At 45.1% G+C, this 15,884-nt stretch overlaps 1 protein-coding gene across 2 annotated transcripts; it reads left to right on the top strand.

Annotated features, from left to right (window-relative positions):
* Positions 1-184: 184 nt before the first annotated feature.
* On the top strand, positions 185-15,859 carry LOC140703956 (uncharacterized). 2 transcript variants are annotated; one of them, XM_072988163.2, is made up of 4 exons: positions 185-3,418; positions 5,982-6,128; positions 6,895-7,021; positions 10,125-15,859. In XM_072988163.2, the coding sequence occupies exons 2-4, from the start codon at positions 6,018-6,020 to the stop codon at positions 11,744-11,746; spliced, it is 1,860 nt and encodes a 619-aa protein (XP_072844264.2). In that variant the 5' UTR covers positions 185-3,418; positions 5,982-6,017; the 3' UTR covers positions 11,747-15,859. The 2 variants fall into 2 exon arrangements, with proteins under 2 accessions (XP_072844264.2, XP_072844263.2); XM_072988162.2 differs by having other exon boundaries at positions 5,928-6,128.
* The last annotated feature ends 25 nt before the right edge of the window (positions 15,860-15,884 follow it).

Below are 15,884 nucleotides of genomic sequence, written 5' to 3'. Positions count from 1 at the left end.
GTGAAACGTAAGCAAACTTAATTTGGTGTTGTTCTGAGGCGTCCTTAATTTTTGGTGATTTTTTGTTTTCTCCATTGAAAGCCATTGGACGGACCGTCCAATGGTTTTCAATGGAGAAAACAAAAAAATCACCAAAAATTAAGGACGCCTCAGAACAACACCAAATTAAGTTTGCATAGGTTTTAGGAGGTGGGCTAATGATTGCAAGCATTTAAAACAGGTTTCAAACAGTTTAAGACACTTTTACAGGAGCAAAAAGGGACTTCGCAAACCCATTCAAATGCATTGAGTCGGCTTCGATGCATTTCAATTGAGGAACCGCGTTTCCTTCAACGATGTTTCCTATGCCGATTTTCACTTAAGGACGGCAATCCATTCCAATTGGAACGGATTAACTGGTTTTCAATGCATTCCTATGGGAAATGGTGTTTCACAGAACAATGTTTTCACAGAACGGTGTTTTTTTTGGAACCAATTAACATCATTGTGCGAGGCACCACTGCATTTGCTAAAGAAATATGTTTCCACTCTGTCATGAGCATAACTGGCCAGTAGAGGGAGACGTAGACTACTATGTACTGTATAGCAGCAGTCCCCAACCATTTTGGGGATGCGGACCAACTGGGGGGAGTGAGCTCGATTCGCAGGGGGCCATGTCACACGCTGTGGGTGTGTCTCGCCTGTGGGTGGGCATGTCACACTCGCGCTGTGGGTGGGCATGTCACACTCGCGCTGTGGGTATGTTGTGCCTACAGGGGGCGTGTCATGCTCACGCGAGGGGCATGCCCCTCAGAAGCGCGACATGCCCCTCACCCTTGAGTGTCGGGGGTGTGGGGTGATCTGTATCTGCGGCCCAGTTCCGGCAAGCCCACAGTATGGCACTGGACTGCGGACCGGAGGTTGATGACCCCTAATGTATTGTGTTTACTACGATCCACATTTACCAGTATCCATGGGGAGGGGGTGCAGCTTGGAACCGATCCTCTGCAGATATGGGTGGCCTCTTGTAGAAATGTGCTATTTGTTTCATTTTGTGGAATTAAGAATTCTCTGAGCACCATTCTGGGACTTCCAGCCCACAAATGTGTTGTTGTTTAGTTGTTAAGTCATGTCCGAGTCTTCGTGACCCCATGGACCAGAGCACTCCAGGCCCGCCTGTCTTCTATTGCCTCCCAGAGTTTGGTCGAAGTCATGTTGGTAGCTGCGGTGAGACTGTCCGTCCATCTTGTCCTCTGTTGTCCCCTTCTCTTTCCTTCACACTTTCCCAACATCAGGGTCGTTTCCAGGGAGTCCTCTCTTCTCATGAGATAGCCAAAGTATTGGAGCCTCAGCTTCAGAATCTGTCCTTCCACATACTTGCAAGCACCTTTTTCACTTACCTGGACAAGCTGTCCTTCTAGGCCTTGATTTCCTGTGACACTGCTTCCTGGAGGAAGGTTTTTTGAGGAACAACTCTCTATAGTGCATACAGGGTAGGAAGACTAATACTCACCAGGAATAATTGCAGCAGGAAACAAAGGCCTTGAAGGAGACCATCAGCCTTGCCTAGGTGAGTGAAATGTAGGTGTGTGCAGGTAGATATTTGTGGGTGTGAAATCGTAGCATTCTGCCTGGGGAATGCTTGGAGAATTCTCGGAGTTGGAGTCCAAAGATAATAACAACAAATAAGGCACAGTGGGGATTGGGGTGTTTTACTATCTTAATAAAAGCAAATTTTAAAAAGAAATTTAGTCATTTGTTACTATAGGCATATTGTTTACATTCAGGTATCTCTTTTTCCTACAGAAATTATTCATAATTCTCCCCCCTCCTGAGAACTGATCACTATTGTATATAATTGGCAATTTGTCCAGCTTAGAGATCTTGAGGCCTGTGTTGTTTTAAAGGATACTTTTTAAGGCTGGACTATGTCCCAGCAATGAATCACTTGAGAAATCGGGGAATCTTCCCTGAGAAGACCCTATATTCATGCTGTTCAGATATTCTAAGGACTGTACGATGGTAGAACTAAGATTTTCCTGACCAATTTCTTTTTATCTCCGGAGTGGACATCCTCCAGGAGCTCCTGAAGGTGTTTTTATTTATTATTTTGGGGGGCACCAGGACCTTCTGGGAGTGGCATCAGCCTCACCAAATGTAAAAAGGGAAGGGGCTGGAAGTTTGCTAAAGCAAGACATGATGGGGTACACCCTGTTTTTGAAGAGATTTGTGGCCATAGAGGGTGTGTGTGTTTTCGAAGGGGGTCTATAAGGCCATTGAGTCTAACCCCCAGCTCAGCGCATGAGTACAAATCAAAGATGATCTGCCAAGGGGGGGGTATCTAAATTTCTCTTGAAGGCCTCCATTGTGGCAGCCCTCACCACCTCTTGAGATCATGGGTTCCCTTGTACAGCTCTAGCAGGAAGTTTTTCTCTGATACATATTCTGCCAAAAAGCTGACTTTTTCAGCCACTTGTGTGCCCTTGCCACTCTCGGAGGATGGAGAACCAATCCCGAAGATCAGATCCATGGAGGTGGCATTTTAAAAGAAGGGGCAGCAAAGACACCTCATCTTGTCCCTTTCCTATGGGTGGGCAACGCAGAGTTTGGCGCCTGTTGCTTGACTTCTGGCCTTTCGTAGCACCGTCTGGGCCAGCCAGAATGGATGGAAGTTGTTCTCCAACCCCATCTGGAGACCTGGACTTTGGTCACCTCTGTCTGGGAAGAGCCCTCGGGCAAGAAGCCTTGAGGAGGGGCCCATGCCTTGGGCTCCTGACCTCATCTCTTGTGCTGCCGTCTCCTGCCGTGTGACGCCCGAGGCTGGGGTCTCCCTGTCACTGGCTGGTCCTGCTGCCTGCTCTGGGATGACAGGCAGGGAAATGTGTCTCCTATCCCTGTTCCTTGTGCAAGGGGGGAAGGGGATGCTTTTCCTGGAAGCTGCTGCATGGCTACTAGGGGCCATGATGACCCTTCCTTTCCTAAGGTGTTGGGTCAGCCCATCGAGTGTTAGCTATAGACTCCTAGGGGCAGGGAGCCAGCCTGCTTTCTCAAACATGTAGTAGGCACTGTGGAAATCATCTGATCAGGGCAGTCATGGAGCCCTGCCTGCAAAACCAGCACAGAGAAACACATCCCAGGACCAAAAAAGAAGAAGCTGCCCATGTTTCCTTTAGCCTTCTTTTAGCAAAGCCAGAGAGAGTCAATGTGGGCAACTAAACGTTAATACCGCTGAGTCGGAATTCCTAGAGCGGAAGGGTAAGAAAACCCAGGAGAGGGGGTGGTCCAAAAGAGTCCTTTCCTGTCCCACTTTTTTCATCGTCCGGAGGGAAACGTGGATTCGACACCTTCAAAGGCTGCCTCCCTTTTCCAGGATTTTAGGGATTGTCTTTCTTCTCTCCATCCCCCCTCCCGCAATTGATCCTGGAAAGGGAAGCTGCAGGTAAGCCCGGCCCGGGGTTTTAGGGGGGCATGGAGGCAGTGGGGAGAGGGAGGAGGGTCGGGAAGAAGGAGAACCCCCCCTTTCTCGGACTAGGAAAGGAAAAAGCTGACCCCCAAATAGGCAGGGAAGGGTACCCCAAAATACTATAGGGTGTTAGTTTTTCTAATAATAACTTTTTTTTTAATACAGCAGTTCTATTAGTAGATACTTTGTTAAAGAAGCTTTCAGACCCTTCCACAGGCTAATAACAAAAGCAACAGCAAATATTCAGCTTGCAAAGGGTTAAAATTATAAAATAGTCAAATTAGATATGCAACTTATTTGTTCAGTTTGTCATAATTAAATAGGCTTCTGTCCTACCAGTCAAACCTAACTATGGATAAAAACATTCTGCGGCTCATCTAAACAGATGCTTCTTCCCTAGAGAGGCTGCCTTATCAGCAAAGAGAGCCCCCACCCCACCCCAAATTGTTTGGATTCTTGCCCTAGAAAGAAATCAGGAAAAGGCTGCATGGTCAGCAAAACGATACAAATGCAGGAAGAGTTTATTCCTTTATTCGGCTATTAAGAATATAAAGCAAACAACAAACAGCGAGCTTTCGGTGATTAATCATCTTCTTCTTCAAGGCTGTGTGTCAAGTTCTTGTGGGTCGTTCCAAACTTATGTGCTATTATTAAAGTCCAGATCCACATGGCTGATGATATTGAGACCACGTTCACTTCTTAGTTGTTAAGGGCTGCGGCATGCAAGTTGGTTTCAAGCTTCACATCAGCTTGTGGTTTCAAATTTACAGCCTGTCTCTTGAAACAAAGGACAGGCAGGCAGGCAACAAGAAAGAACTTGATGCACAGTCTTGAAGAAGATGATTTATCACCAAAAGATTGCTGGTTTTTAAAAATTATTTATTCTTAATGGTCAAGTAAAGGTATCACCTGTTCCTGCATTTGCATTGCTATAGGAAATGCAACTTGTTCCTTTCATACTGTCAAGGAAAGGGGCTAAATAATCTTTAATACGGGCATATAGTTGCCAAGAACAGAGGGCAAAATCTTCTACTTCAGCTGCCCCACATAGACAAGGTCTTTTGTTGCATCGTCCTACAGTATTTATTTGCTCAAAACAAAGATGAGTGAAGGCCTCACATAAATCTTTTTTCAAAGACAACTATTTTTCTTCCTGAAATTGAGTTTTAGTCTATGCTAACAAGTTCATATGTCTTACAGGTCAGCTATGGGCTCTGATGTCTAATACACTTTGTTTGAAAACGTCTCTCATATTGCAATTAATTACATTGACAGCACTTTTTTCCTTTTTAAAAAAAAATGTTTCTTGTCCCAGCCCCCCCATCTCCAGTTTTAAGTGCGAGGGATGTGGAGAGCAATTTAAGAGAGCTTTTGATGGTGAGTCTGTCCCAGGTTTCTCTGGCAGTCCAGGGGATAACATACAGCAAAGGAATTGCCAAGGAAATTCAGGAAGGATCATTGGAGGCTCCCACCAAGCTCAGGGAATTAGATTTCTGGCTGTGGAGCCACAGGTGGAGAGTTTGATTCCCCCACTAGACCTCCTGAAAGAAGAGCCAGCCTGTGTGGCCTTGGGCAAGCTGTACAGCAGTGGTCCTCAACCTTGGGCCTCCAAATGTTCTTTGACTTCAGTTCCCAGAAATCCTAGCCAGCAGAGGTCGTAGTGAAGGCTTCTGGGAGTTGTAGTTCAATAACATCTGGAGGCCCAAGGTTGAGGACCACTGCTGTACAGTACCAGGGTGCCCCCTAGAGGAAGAGAATTGGAAGCCACTTCTGAGTAGTCTCCATCTAGGAAACCCTGATCAGGGAGACCATAAATCAGAATTGACTTGACAGCACATTATTATTATTATTATTATTATTATTATTATTATTATTATTATTATTATTATTATTATTATTATTATTATTATTATTATTATTATTATTATTATTATTATTATTCAAAATACCAGGCACAGTCAATCAAAACTATCAAAACATTGACTGGTTTTATATAACAGATACAAGTTTTAACCAAAAATCGAAGTTTCCCTTAAATGTCAGCACAGTATGTGTGCTGTTCCTAATATTGCTGTTTTTTTGTAGCTCTGATGGTGTGATTTCTGAGATCTGCAACTGCTTATAGTACTGTGTGAAATTTCTCGATATTGTTCCCAAAGCCCCAGTGACCACTGAAGTTTGTTTCATCCACACGTGAGATGTTTCAATGGCCAGGTCTCTGTACTTTTGTTAGTTTTTCCAATTCTTTCTTTTCAACGTTGAACGTTACCATAGTCTTTCAAGACTGAAGGATGGCTAAAATATTCAACTCTGGCATCTCCTGGAATTGCGACGTCAATGATCCAGACATTTCTCCACTCTGTTACTATGTCTAGCATGTTATGTTCAAAGTGTCTATCTGTTTGGATCTAGAATTATTATTAGATTGTGTAAAATGAAGCATATCTAAAATAAACTACGATTTGCACCTTGTGATTGTATGCAGACTTTCTTACTATCCTGATTGAATTGACTGATGCATTGGATTTGAAAAAAACAGATCCGGGAGCAGTTCCTGACCATCTTTCCCCCGGAGATGTCGAACCGGGTGAGGGAATGTGGAGCGGAGACCAGTTCCCAGGCGGTGGACCTGGCCGAAGGCTTCCTCCTGAGTTGGCGAGAGGACAAAAGGCAGGAAGTCCAGCTGGTGAGAACGCTTTGTCCCCGAGGCTTGAACGTCAAAGAGGGCAAAACGTGGCCCCTTCCTTCCTGTTTCGCTCTTGAGTCTGCAACTGCTTTTCTGAGAGTTGATGAAGGAGGAGGGAGCATGTACGTAGCTAAGATGGCTAGTAGCCGCTCTTGAAACCCCTCCCGTGCATCTGGCCTTCGGAGGGACCTTCGCTGGAAACCTTGTTCTTCACTAGAAAGGCTGTGGATGCTTCTCGGGAAAATAAAATCCTGCAGGATAAGATCCAGATCAAAAACCTGTGCTGTCAAGTCCATTCTGACTATGGCAGTACTCAGAGGTAGTTTACTCCTCCCTTCTTCTGGCAGGTATTTCTGTGACTGTGCAGCTGGCCCAAGGCCACCCAGGCTGGCACTTCTCCCCAGGAGGTCCAGCGCGGAGAATTGAACTCCCAACCTTCACGGCCAGAGACCTTAGCCACCGAGATATCCAGCCAGAACAAGATCCAGATACAGCCTTTTCCACAGGGTTCCATGCTGCCTGCCCCCCCCAGGAATGCTAAAAAGTACAGATTATTGTGAACACAGTTTTAATAGCGAACTCTATACTATAGCATGCTTTCCAGCTCTCTCTAGTGGCCAGTTGTGGTAACTGTGTCATAAAATTTTTTAAATATTTTTAGACCGTGGATAAGCAGATACTGATCTTGCGGACAAGTGGGGGGTCCTACTGTACTTCACTTTAATTATCCTTTTGTATTGGGTGAGTGTTTTCTGTTTTTGTCCAGTGTTCTGTGACCTTTGAGGAGGTGGCCGTATCTTTCACCCAGGAGGAGTGGGTGCTGTTGGATCCTGACCAGAGGGCCCTCCACCAGGAGGTCATGGAGGAGAACTGGGCCATCATATCCTCTCTCGGTAAAGGCTCTTTCTCTTTCCCTAGTGCAGTGAGGGTGAACCTTTATGAGCCTGAGGGCCCAAACTGCAACACAAAATCAACTTATTTATTTCAAAGTGCCAGCGCTGCAATTAAAACCTGAATAATGAGGTTTTAGTTTAGAAAAAAAACACAACTGCTCATGCACTGCAAGGGTTAAATACTTGTGTGGTTTTTTTTCCTATGGGCGGTATTAACAAAGAAATACTTATTGGTCCTCCAATCCCCCCATTGGGCTAAAGGTCATCATTGCACGCCCTCCGCTGGACCACTGCACCGCAGAGGGGAGTGTCCAAATCCAGGATCAGAGGACAGATCAATATTTCCCGATGTGCCAGCTGTGGCACGCGTGCCATACGTTCACCATTGGTCCCTGAGTGGATGCTGATTCCTGTTCACGGGTTCAACAGTCATGGTGATGATCATGTTACCAAGTGGGATGGGTCTCCGTTCCTCATGCCAGTGACATGGGCAACCTTAACATAGGGCTGGGCAACCTATAGCCCTCTGGATAAGCCGAACTCTGGTTCCCATCTTTATAGCCACCTCGGCCAACGTCAGACTGTGACGGAGGTAACAATTCATCAGCTTTGAAGGGCTGATGGTTTGCAACCTTGCCTGAGAGGACCCAGGAGAGAGCTGCAGCTCTAATTAAGCAATGGGATTTGGGGAGCAGTAGTTTAACAAGCAGCTGATCAGGTGCAGCATCTCTCAAGGAAATATATGTTATATTTCCCCCTGTGTTTCCTTGCTTGCAGTTATTTCACCTGCAAGGTTTTAAATAGCGCTGGCTGTATTCCGCTTTGATTTAGTTCATTATTTTTTACTGGCTGGTATTTTGTTGCCTAGCTATTCCTGAATGCATGGGATAGCTTTTATAGGGGGTTACACAAAGCAGATAAATAAGTAAAACTGATATTCGTTTCAGGTTTTCTTTGTCATAGAACTTTCTTTGAAGTACAGTGGTGCCTCACTTAACGATTCCCTCGCTTAACGAGGAAATCACTGTACGATTAGGTTTTTGCGATCACTTTTGCGATTGCAAAACGATGCTTTAAATGGGTTTTTTTCATTTAACGATCAGTTCCCTGCTTTGGGAACTGATTTTCACTTTACGATGATCAACAAACAGCTGATCGTCGGGTTTCAAAATGGCCGCCGGCTGAAGAAAATGGCCCTCCCCTGTTTTCTAGGACAGATTCCTCACTTTACAGGCACCGAAAATGGCCGCCGTATGGAGGATCTTCGCTGGACGAGCTGGTATTCAGCCCATTGGAACACATTTAATGGTTTTCAATGCGTTTCAATGGGTTTTTTAATTTCGTTTGACAATGTTTTCGCTCTACAGCGATTTCGCTGGAACGAATTAACATCGCCTAGCGAGGCACCACTGTACAGTAGGACACACACACACTGTATCCATGGTTAACAACAAATGTTATACATAGCATGATAAAAGAAAAAAAAATTCCAGAAATATATATTTTTACTATGGATTATTCAGAATTGTCCACTAGAGCAGTGGTTCTTAACGTGGGCGATAATGCCCCCCAGGGGGCGATTTCATTTTTCAGGGGGGCGGTAGAACGAAAAGGGGCAGCAGGGGGGCGCTGGAGCAGAAGGGGGCGGTAGGGGGGCACTGGAGCAAGCCAAACCTGTGAAGATGGCTGCAACCTTTTTACAATGTGCATGAATATATATTTTCCTCCAATCTTAATTTAGTTTCAGAGTTTTCGTCTTGAAATTTTTAGTTCCTGCATTGAGGTTTGTTTTTATGCTTTTTTATATTTCTTTTTCTGTCTTAAGGTTCGCTTGCAACTAAATCATTAAATGTTACTTTTGGGGGGCATTTCATTTTCTTGGAATTGAATTTTGTTTTCAGGCGTTATTGGATTTAAGTGTCTTAAATAATAAATAAATAAATAAATAAATAAATAAATAAATAAATAAATAAATAAATAAATAAATAAATAAGATATCATCACCGCGGGGAGGGGGGCGATGATAACTTCCTCAATGGCTCAAGGGGGTGTTTCTTTCAAAAAGGTTAAGAACCACTGCACTAGAGAGCCAGAGGGTGGGCTATCTACTCTCTAGCTCCCTCTAGTGTTTAGTTCTGGTAATTGTGAACATACATACAGTATTTCTGGATTTTTGTTATTTTAATATTTTTAATATTTTCTAACTGTGGATACTAACCCCATGAATACAGGAATCCTACTAGTCCTTACTCACAGGATGTTTCTCAAATTGTAACATTTCCTTTTGCATCTGGACTGTCCAAAATGATGGACAGAGTTCATCTGTGTCCTTAGCTGGACTACATACTGTGCTGCAAATCTCAAGATTCATCGCCAGCCTTCAGAGTTTCTGCAGTTTCTAAAAAGATAGAAAGTGCCAGGTTGGGGGAGGCCAGAGACCGTGAATGTTGTTCTGTTATCACGCGTGAAAATAGTTTTTCTGGATGTTTTTCATTTAATATTTTCTGACCGTGGATAAACGAATCAGCCGATACTGACGCCACAGATAAGGGGGCTCTATTGTAACTAAATTTAGTCCCACCTCCATTATTAACTGAGATCATGTGAGCAGCATTTATGCGTGCAGTGGTTCCCAACCTTGGGTCCCCAGAGGCTCTTGGACTACAACTCCAAGAAGCCTTCACCTTCACCAGGATTTTCTAGGAGTTATAGTCCAAGAAGGTCTGGGAAGCCACAGATTAGAACGAGCTAAAAAGATAAAAAAAATTAATAAACTGACTTAAAAACAAGCCTAAGATGAACCCTACAGCAGAAAATAAAAACTCTACAGTAATAAAATCATCATAAAACGGTCTGCGAGCATGCTAAGCTAAAATAAAACCAGACGTGATAAGATTAAAAAGCACTAAGTACGATTCTTAAAATGCCCATATAAAATCAGAAACCCTTCATCGGCACCCGGAGGAGTGTAATGGAGGCACCAGGTTGCCCATGAAGGAAGGCAAAAAAAGATGCAGTTTCTCCTTGTTTTCTGAGATACTTTTGTGGGACACTTTTCTCCCTTAATTTAAATCTTGTCTGTGCTTGTCTTTCTTCTCAACAGAGAAACGGAGGAAGAGAACTGCAAGTATCCCAAAGGGAAAGCATTTAACACATAAATTAAAGTTTCCTGGACACCAGAGAGCACATACAGAAGAGGGAAATTCCCCCATGGAGAAGCCGTACCCATGTGCTGTGTGTGGGAAATTTTTTCGCGCAAAGGTCACACTGACGCTTCACAGCAGGACCCACACTGGAAAGAAACCCCTTCGAAGTGATGGGTCTGGGAAACGTTTCCATCGCTTGTCCCATCTTCGGCGCCAGCGAAGAATCCACCCTGGGCGGAAACCCTACCAATGCAAAGAGTGTGGGAAAAGTTTTGCTTGCAATGCACATGTTTTGATCCACCAGAGAGTCCACACTGGAGAGAAACCGTACAAATGCCAGGAGTGTGGGAAGCGTTTTGCATGGAATTCAAGCATCCTGATCCACCGCAAGATTCACACAGGAGAAAAACCGTACAGATGCCAAGAGTGCGGGAAATGTTTTGCTCTGAGTTCTTCTCTCCTGAATCATCAGAGAGTCCACTCAGGAGAGAAGCCCTACCGATGTCAGGCCTGTGGGAAGTGTTTTTCCCAGAATTCAAACCTTCTGACCCACCAGAAGATCCACACAGGAGATAAACCGTACAAATGTTACGATTGTGGGAAGTGCTTTGCTTATTATTCAAACCTTGTACTTCACGAGAGAATCCACACCGGGGAGAAACCGTATAGCTGTCAAGAATGTGAGAAACGTTTTGCTTACAGTTCACAGCTCGTGACGCATCGAAGAATTCACACAGGAGAGAAACCATGCAGATGCCAGGCGTGCGGGAAATGTTTTCGTTGTATGGCAGACCTTATGAAGCACCAGAGAGTCCATACAGGGGAGAAACCCTACAAGTGCCAGGAGTGTGGGAAAAGTTTTGCTCAAAAGTCTGTCCTTGTGACTCATCAGAGAGTCCACACAGGAGGGAAACCCTACAAATGCCAGGAGTGTCGGAAATATTTTTCTCAGAAGTCTAGCCTTCTGATCCACCAGAAGGTCCATGCAGGAGAGAAACCCTACAAATGCCTGGAGTGTGGGAAGTGTTTTGCTTATAATTCACAGCTTATGGATCATCAGAAAGTGCACACGGGAGAGAAGCCTTACAAATGCCAGGAGTGTGGGAAATGTTTTTCTCAGAATTCAAACCTTCTCATCCACCAGCGAATCCACACAGGAGAGAAACCTTACAAGTGCCAGGAATGTGGGAAATGTTTTGCTGGTAGTTCGTACTTTGTGAATCATCAGAGAATCCACACGGGAGAGAAACCTTACAAGTGCAAAGAGTGTGGGAAATGTTTTTCTCAAAATTCAAATCTTCTGAGTCACCAGCGAGTCCACACAGGAGAGAAACCCTACAAATGCCAGAAGTGTGGGAAACGCTTTTCTCAGAATTCACATCTTGTTTTTCATCAGAGAGTACATATAAGGAACAAACCATACAAATGCGAGGAGTGTGGGAAATGTTATGCTCACAGTTCCTACCTTAGAAATCATCAGCGAGTCCACACTGGAGAGAAACCCTACAAATGTGAGGAGTGTGGGAAATCCTACACTCGCAACTCAACCCTTTTGAGGCATCACAGAACTCACACCTGATAGAAAGCAGAGAAAGGTCTGAAAGGCGGGAAGTGTTTGGTTTGCAAACAGAATCTGTGACATAAGAAGAATATCTACACACGAGCAAACTGCCTCCATCATGATGAGGGCGGAAATATTTCACAGAGAATTAAAACTTTATGAGATCCTCCAATAAGTACACAGAGCAGACAAGTTCATTCGTTGCTGAAAACATTTTGCTAATCCGTCCCTAGAATATTGCGGAAGAAGGTTCATGTGGCATGAAGAGCATAACAATATTTGTAGTGTGAGGAAAAGTTTTCTTATAAGTCAACATTTAGGCAAGATTTGCATCTTCCTAGGGCAGAAACCTTTCTTGATATCCTTGACTGCCAGAAAGAAGCACAAGTAAGTCCAAGATCAAATCAAGCCTGAACACTATATCTAGAAGCAAAAATGTTGAAGCGGTCCTAGTTTGGACATGAGAAGGAAAGCTTCTTTGGAAAAGACCTAGTGGTAGGCATCCTTCAGTCTTGAGAGACTAGGGTAACGTGCTCTGAATAGAGGACTTGGAGCAGCGTCTAGTGTGGCTGAGAAGGCCAATTCGAGAGTGACCGGAAAGCCGTAGTCAGAAAAGCCAGGAGTTATTGTCCATACAGTCCAGGTGCCCAGCTTTAGGGTAGACGTTTTCTTACGATTGTTGCATGGTGCACGGTTATCAATCTGCTTGTCAGATTTCACCTAAACCTCACGCGCCCCGTGAAGTTAACAGACCGTGGCGAGGTAGCACCTTACTGGCTGGGGGCTGCCCAGCTTAAGGCGTGCGGGATCTACTTAGTGAGGTGCAATGACCTCTCCCACCATCAGAAGTAGCCCCTGGCGTGATGCTCTACGCCAATTCAGCAAAGACTTATAACTGGTAACTGCTAATTCCCGTGTTGTTTTGACGCTATATGCAAAGCTGGAGTGTCCTCTCCAGAGCACGAAGCCTGGGTAAAATACTATGGAGGATAGACTGTTACCCAAGCAGCAAATCCCCCCCTCCACTTCACTGAAATAGTCCAATGGAATGGCAAGAGCCAATACGACTGTTTCCGGTGATGTCGCAGGAGTTGGCAGAACGACACAAACTGCCTCTGGGACTCCGGCTCCAGAATTTACCTCGAGGTTATCTCCTGAAGCCTTTTCCATAAGTGGATATAGCCACAAGGCAGTGGAGGTTTAAAATCAGAGTTCTCCTAGATGGGCCCCACCTACTCGGCCTGCTCTCTAATAGTGTGGAAGTATCATCTGACCTTTAAAAGTATACTCCCCCCAGGTGTATGCAATGTTAATTGGCTTTCCTATTTACCAAATTAGGGTAAAAAATAGGATTAGTGAATTTCACGTGCCATTAGACACACTCTCCTGCTCATCCTCCTTTAAAGCTGAAACTCTGCCCTCCCTCAGGCCATTCCTATTTATCATATCCCAATTCAAACCATTAGGCCCTCCCTCTTGGGCCATGTGATGAGGGAGAACAAAGATAAGGCCCACAAAACAAATGCCTCAGCAAAATACCCATGGAAAACATATCTGGCCTTCATCCCCAGCCAAAACCTCCTAGGGAAGAGGGACCTTGCCTTTAAAGTACTCAGAAAGACTCAGTTTGAGCACTCTATATAATCCATATTTTAGCTCCTGCAGGGGACCTTGGAACTGATCCCTGAAGATATGGGGCTCCTCCTGCATGTATCTACTGCCGCACAAATGCAGTCGAAGTGCTTCAACTTCCTGCTTATGTGTCGGGCCCCATGGAGCATTTGGCACATACACACACACACACACAATCACACACAAACAGCAGCACTAGCATCTCCAGCTTCCCTTCAGTTTTAAAGTCTTTGCTGAGGAAGACTCCTTCCTGATATAAAGGCAGATAGCGGTGATCAACAGTCTTGCAGTAAGACCAAAAACAAATAAATATTGTTGGGTTGTATGGTTCCATTTTGAGATAATACCAGTTAATAGGAAAAGTAGACAGCAGCCAAGAGAGATCTCATTAGCCTGGTTTATTTTACAAACCACTGACCAGAATGGGGAAATTGTGTATTGTAGCTCTTCAGAAAGCACCCTAGAGAGAACATAAAGGGCAGCGATGCTACAACTCCCAGGGAACAGAGCGCCAGCTTCCTTTTTTTGTACATTAACCACAGGAAGTAACGTCTGAGAGAACCATGTAACCTCGGAGATAGGCCTTGGTCCAGGTGAGTGAAATGTCGATATCTTTAAGTGTGGCCTTCATAGACCTTACAAAAGCATTTGACTTGGTTAGCAGGGATGGCCTTTTTAAAATACTTCCCAAGATTGGATGCCCACCTCGTCTCCTTAACATCATCAGATCCTTCCATGAGGGAATGAAAGGCACTGTAGTTTTTGACGGCTCAACATCAGATCCCTTTGACATCCGAAGTGGAGTGAAACAGGGCTGTGTCCTCGCACCAACCCTTTTTGGGATCTTTTTTGCTGTCATGCTGAGGCATGCCTTTGGAACTGCAACAGAAGGTGTCTATCTCCGGACTAGATCAGACGGAAAGCTCTTTAATCTCTCCAGATTGAGAGCAAAGACCAAAGTCCAACTGAAATGCATGCGGGACTTCCTCTTTGCAGATGATGCAGCCATTGTTGCTCACTCTGCTGAAGACCTCCAACAACTCATGAATCGTTTCAGTAAGGCCTGTCAGGACTTTGGACTAACAATCAGCCTGAAGAAAACACAAGTCATGGGCCAGGGCGTGGACTCACCTCCTTCTATTACCATCTCCACACAAGAATTGGAGGTTGTTCATGACTTTGTGTACCTTGGCTCAACCATCTCTGACACCCTCTCCCTGGATGTTGAGCTGGATAAACGCATTGGGAAAGCAGCTACCATGTTCTCTAGACTCACAAAGAGAGTATGGCTCAATAGGAAGCTGACGACACATACCAAGATCCAGGTCTATAGAGCCTGTGTCCTGAGCACACTTCTGTACTGCAGTGAGTCCTGGACCCTTTGTGCACGTCAGGAGAGGAAGCTAAACACCTTTCATATGCGTTGCCTCCGACGGATTTTTGGCATCACCTGGCAGGACAAAGTTCCAAACAGAGTAGTCCTAGAACGAGCTGGAATATTCAGCATGCACACATTACTGAAACAGCGACGTCTACGTTGGCTTGGGCACGTAGTGAGAATGGCTGATGGTCGGATTCCAAAGGATCTCCTGTATGGAGAATTAGTGCAGGGAAATCGCCCCAGAGGGAGACCACACCTGCGATACAAGGATATCTGCAAGCGGGATCTGAAGGCCTTAGGAATAGACCTCAACAGATGGGAAACACTGACATCTGACCGTTCAGCCTGGAGGCAGGCAGTGCTTCACGGCCTCTCCCAATTTGAAGAGACCCTTGTCCAGCAGGCCGAGGCAAAGAGGAAGTCACAAAAGCAGCAAAACCAGGGAGCTGGACAGGGGACAGATTGGATTTGTCTTCAGTGTGGAAGAGATTGCCACTCTCGAATTGGCCTCTTCAGCCACACTAGACGCTGTTCCAAGTCCTCCATACAGAGCACGACACCATAGTCTTTCGAGACTGAAGGATGCCTAACCTGGGTCTGTGGGCTGGAACCCTCACAATTCTCTCTCAGGGTCAGATTCCAGATTAGGCATCCTTCAGTCTCGAGAGACTATGGTAACGTGCTCTGTATGGAGGACTTGGAACAGCATCTAGTGTGGCTGAGAAGGCCAATTCGAGAGGGACAATCCCTTCGACACTGAAGACAAATGCAATCTGTCCCCTGTCCAGCTCCCTGATTTTGCTGCTTTCGTGACTGCCTTTTCGCCTCGGCCTGCTGGACAAGGGTCTCTTCAAAATGGGAGAGGCCGTGATGCAACGCTCTACGCTGAATGCTCAGATGTCAGGGTTTCCCATCTGTTGAGGTTCATTCCTAAGGCCTTCAGATCCCGCTTGCAGAGTATCCTTGCAGAGTGTCTCAGGGTATCCTTGGAGGATTCTGGGATTTAGAAGGAAGGGAAACCCCTAACGATCAGTTTCTTCCTGGAGACCTTAATAAAAACTTTACATTTTTTAAAATCCTTCCACAGTGATAGTTTGTGAATAAACCTGAATAATGGATGAGTTTGGTAGCCTGCCAATTTAT

The sequence above is a fragment of the Pogona vitticeps genome, chromosome 2 (assembly GCF_051106095.1).
Source record: "Pogona vitticeps strain Pit_001003342236 chromosome 2, PviZW2.1, whole genome shotgun sequence".
Classification (NCBI taxonomy): Eukaryota; Metazoa; Chordata; class Lepidosauria; order Squamata; family Agamidae; genus Pogona; species Pogona vitticeps.
Note: the sequence above shows the minus strand (reverse complement) of the source record. Positions and strands in the feature narration are given on the sequence as shown.

What these genes read in the sequence shown, in the direction of transcription:
- LOC140703956 (XM_072988163.2), top strand. Translation starts at nt 6,018, where the DNA reads ATGTCGAACCGGGTGAGGGAATGTGGAGCGGAGACCAGTTCCCAGGCG. An exon ending in AAAGGCAGGAAGTCCAGCTG is followed by an intron (nt 6,129 to 6,894) that starts GTGAGAACGCTT and finishes GTTTTTGTCCAG; the next exon opens with TGTTCTGTGACCTTTGAGGA. An exon ending in GGCCATCATATCCTCTCTCG is followed by an intron (nt 7,022 to 10,124) that starts GTAAAGGCTCTT and finishes TCTTCTCAACAG; the next exon opens with AGAAACGGAGGAAGAGAACT.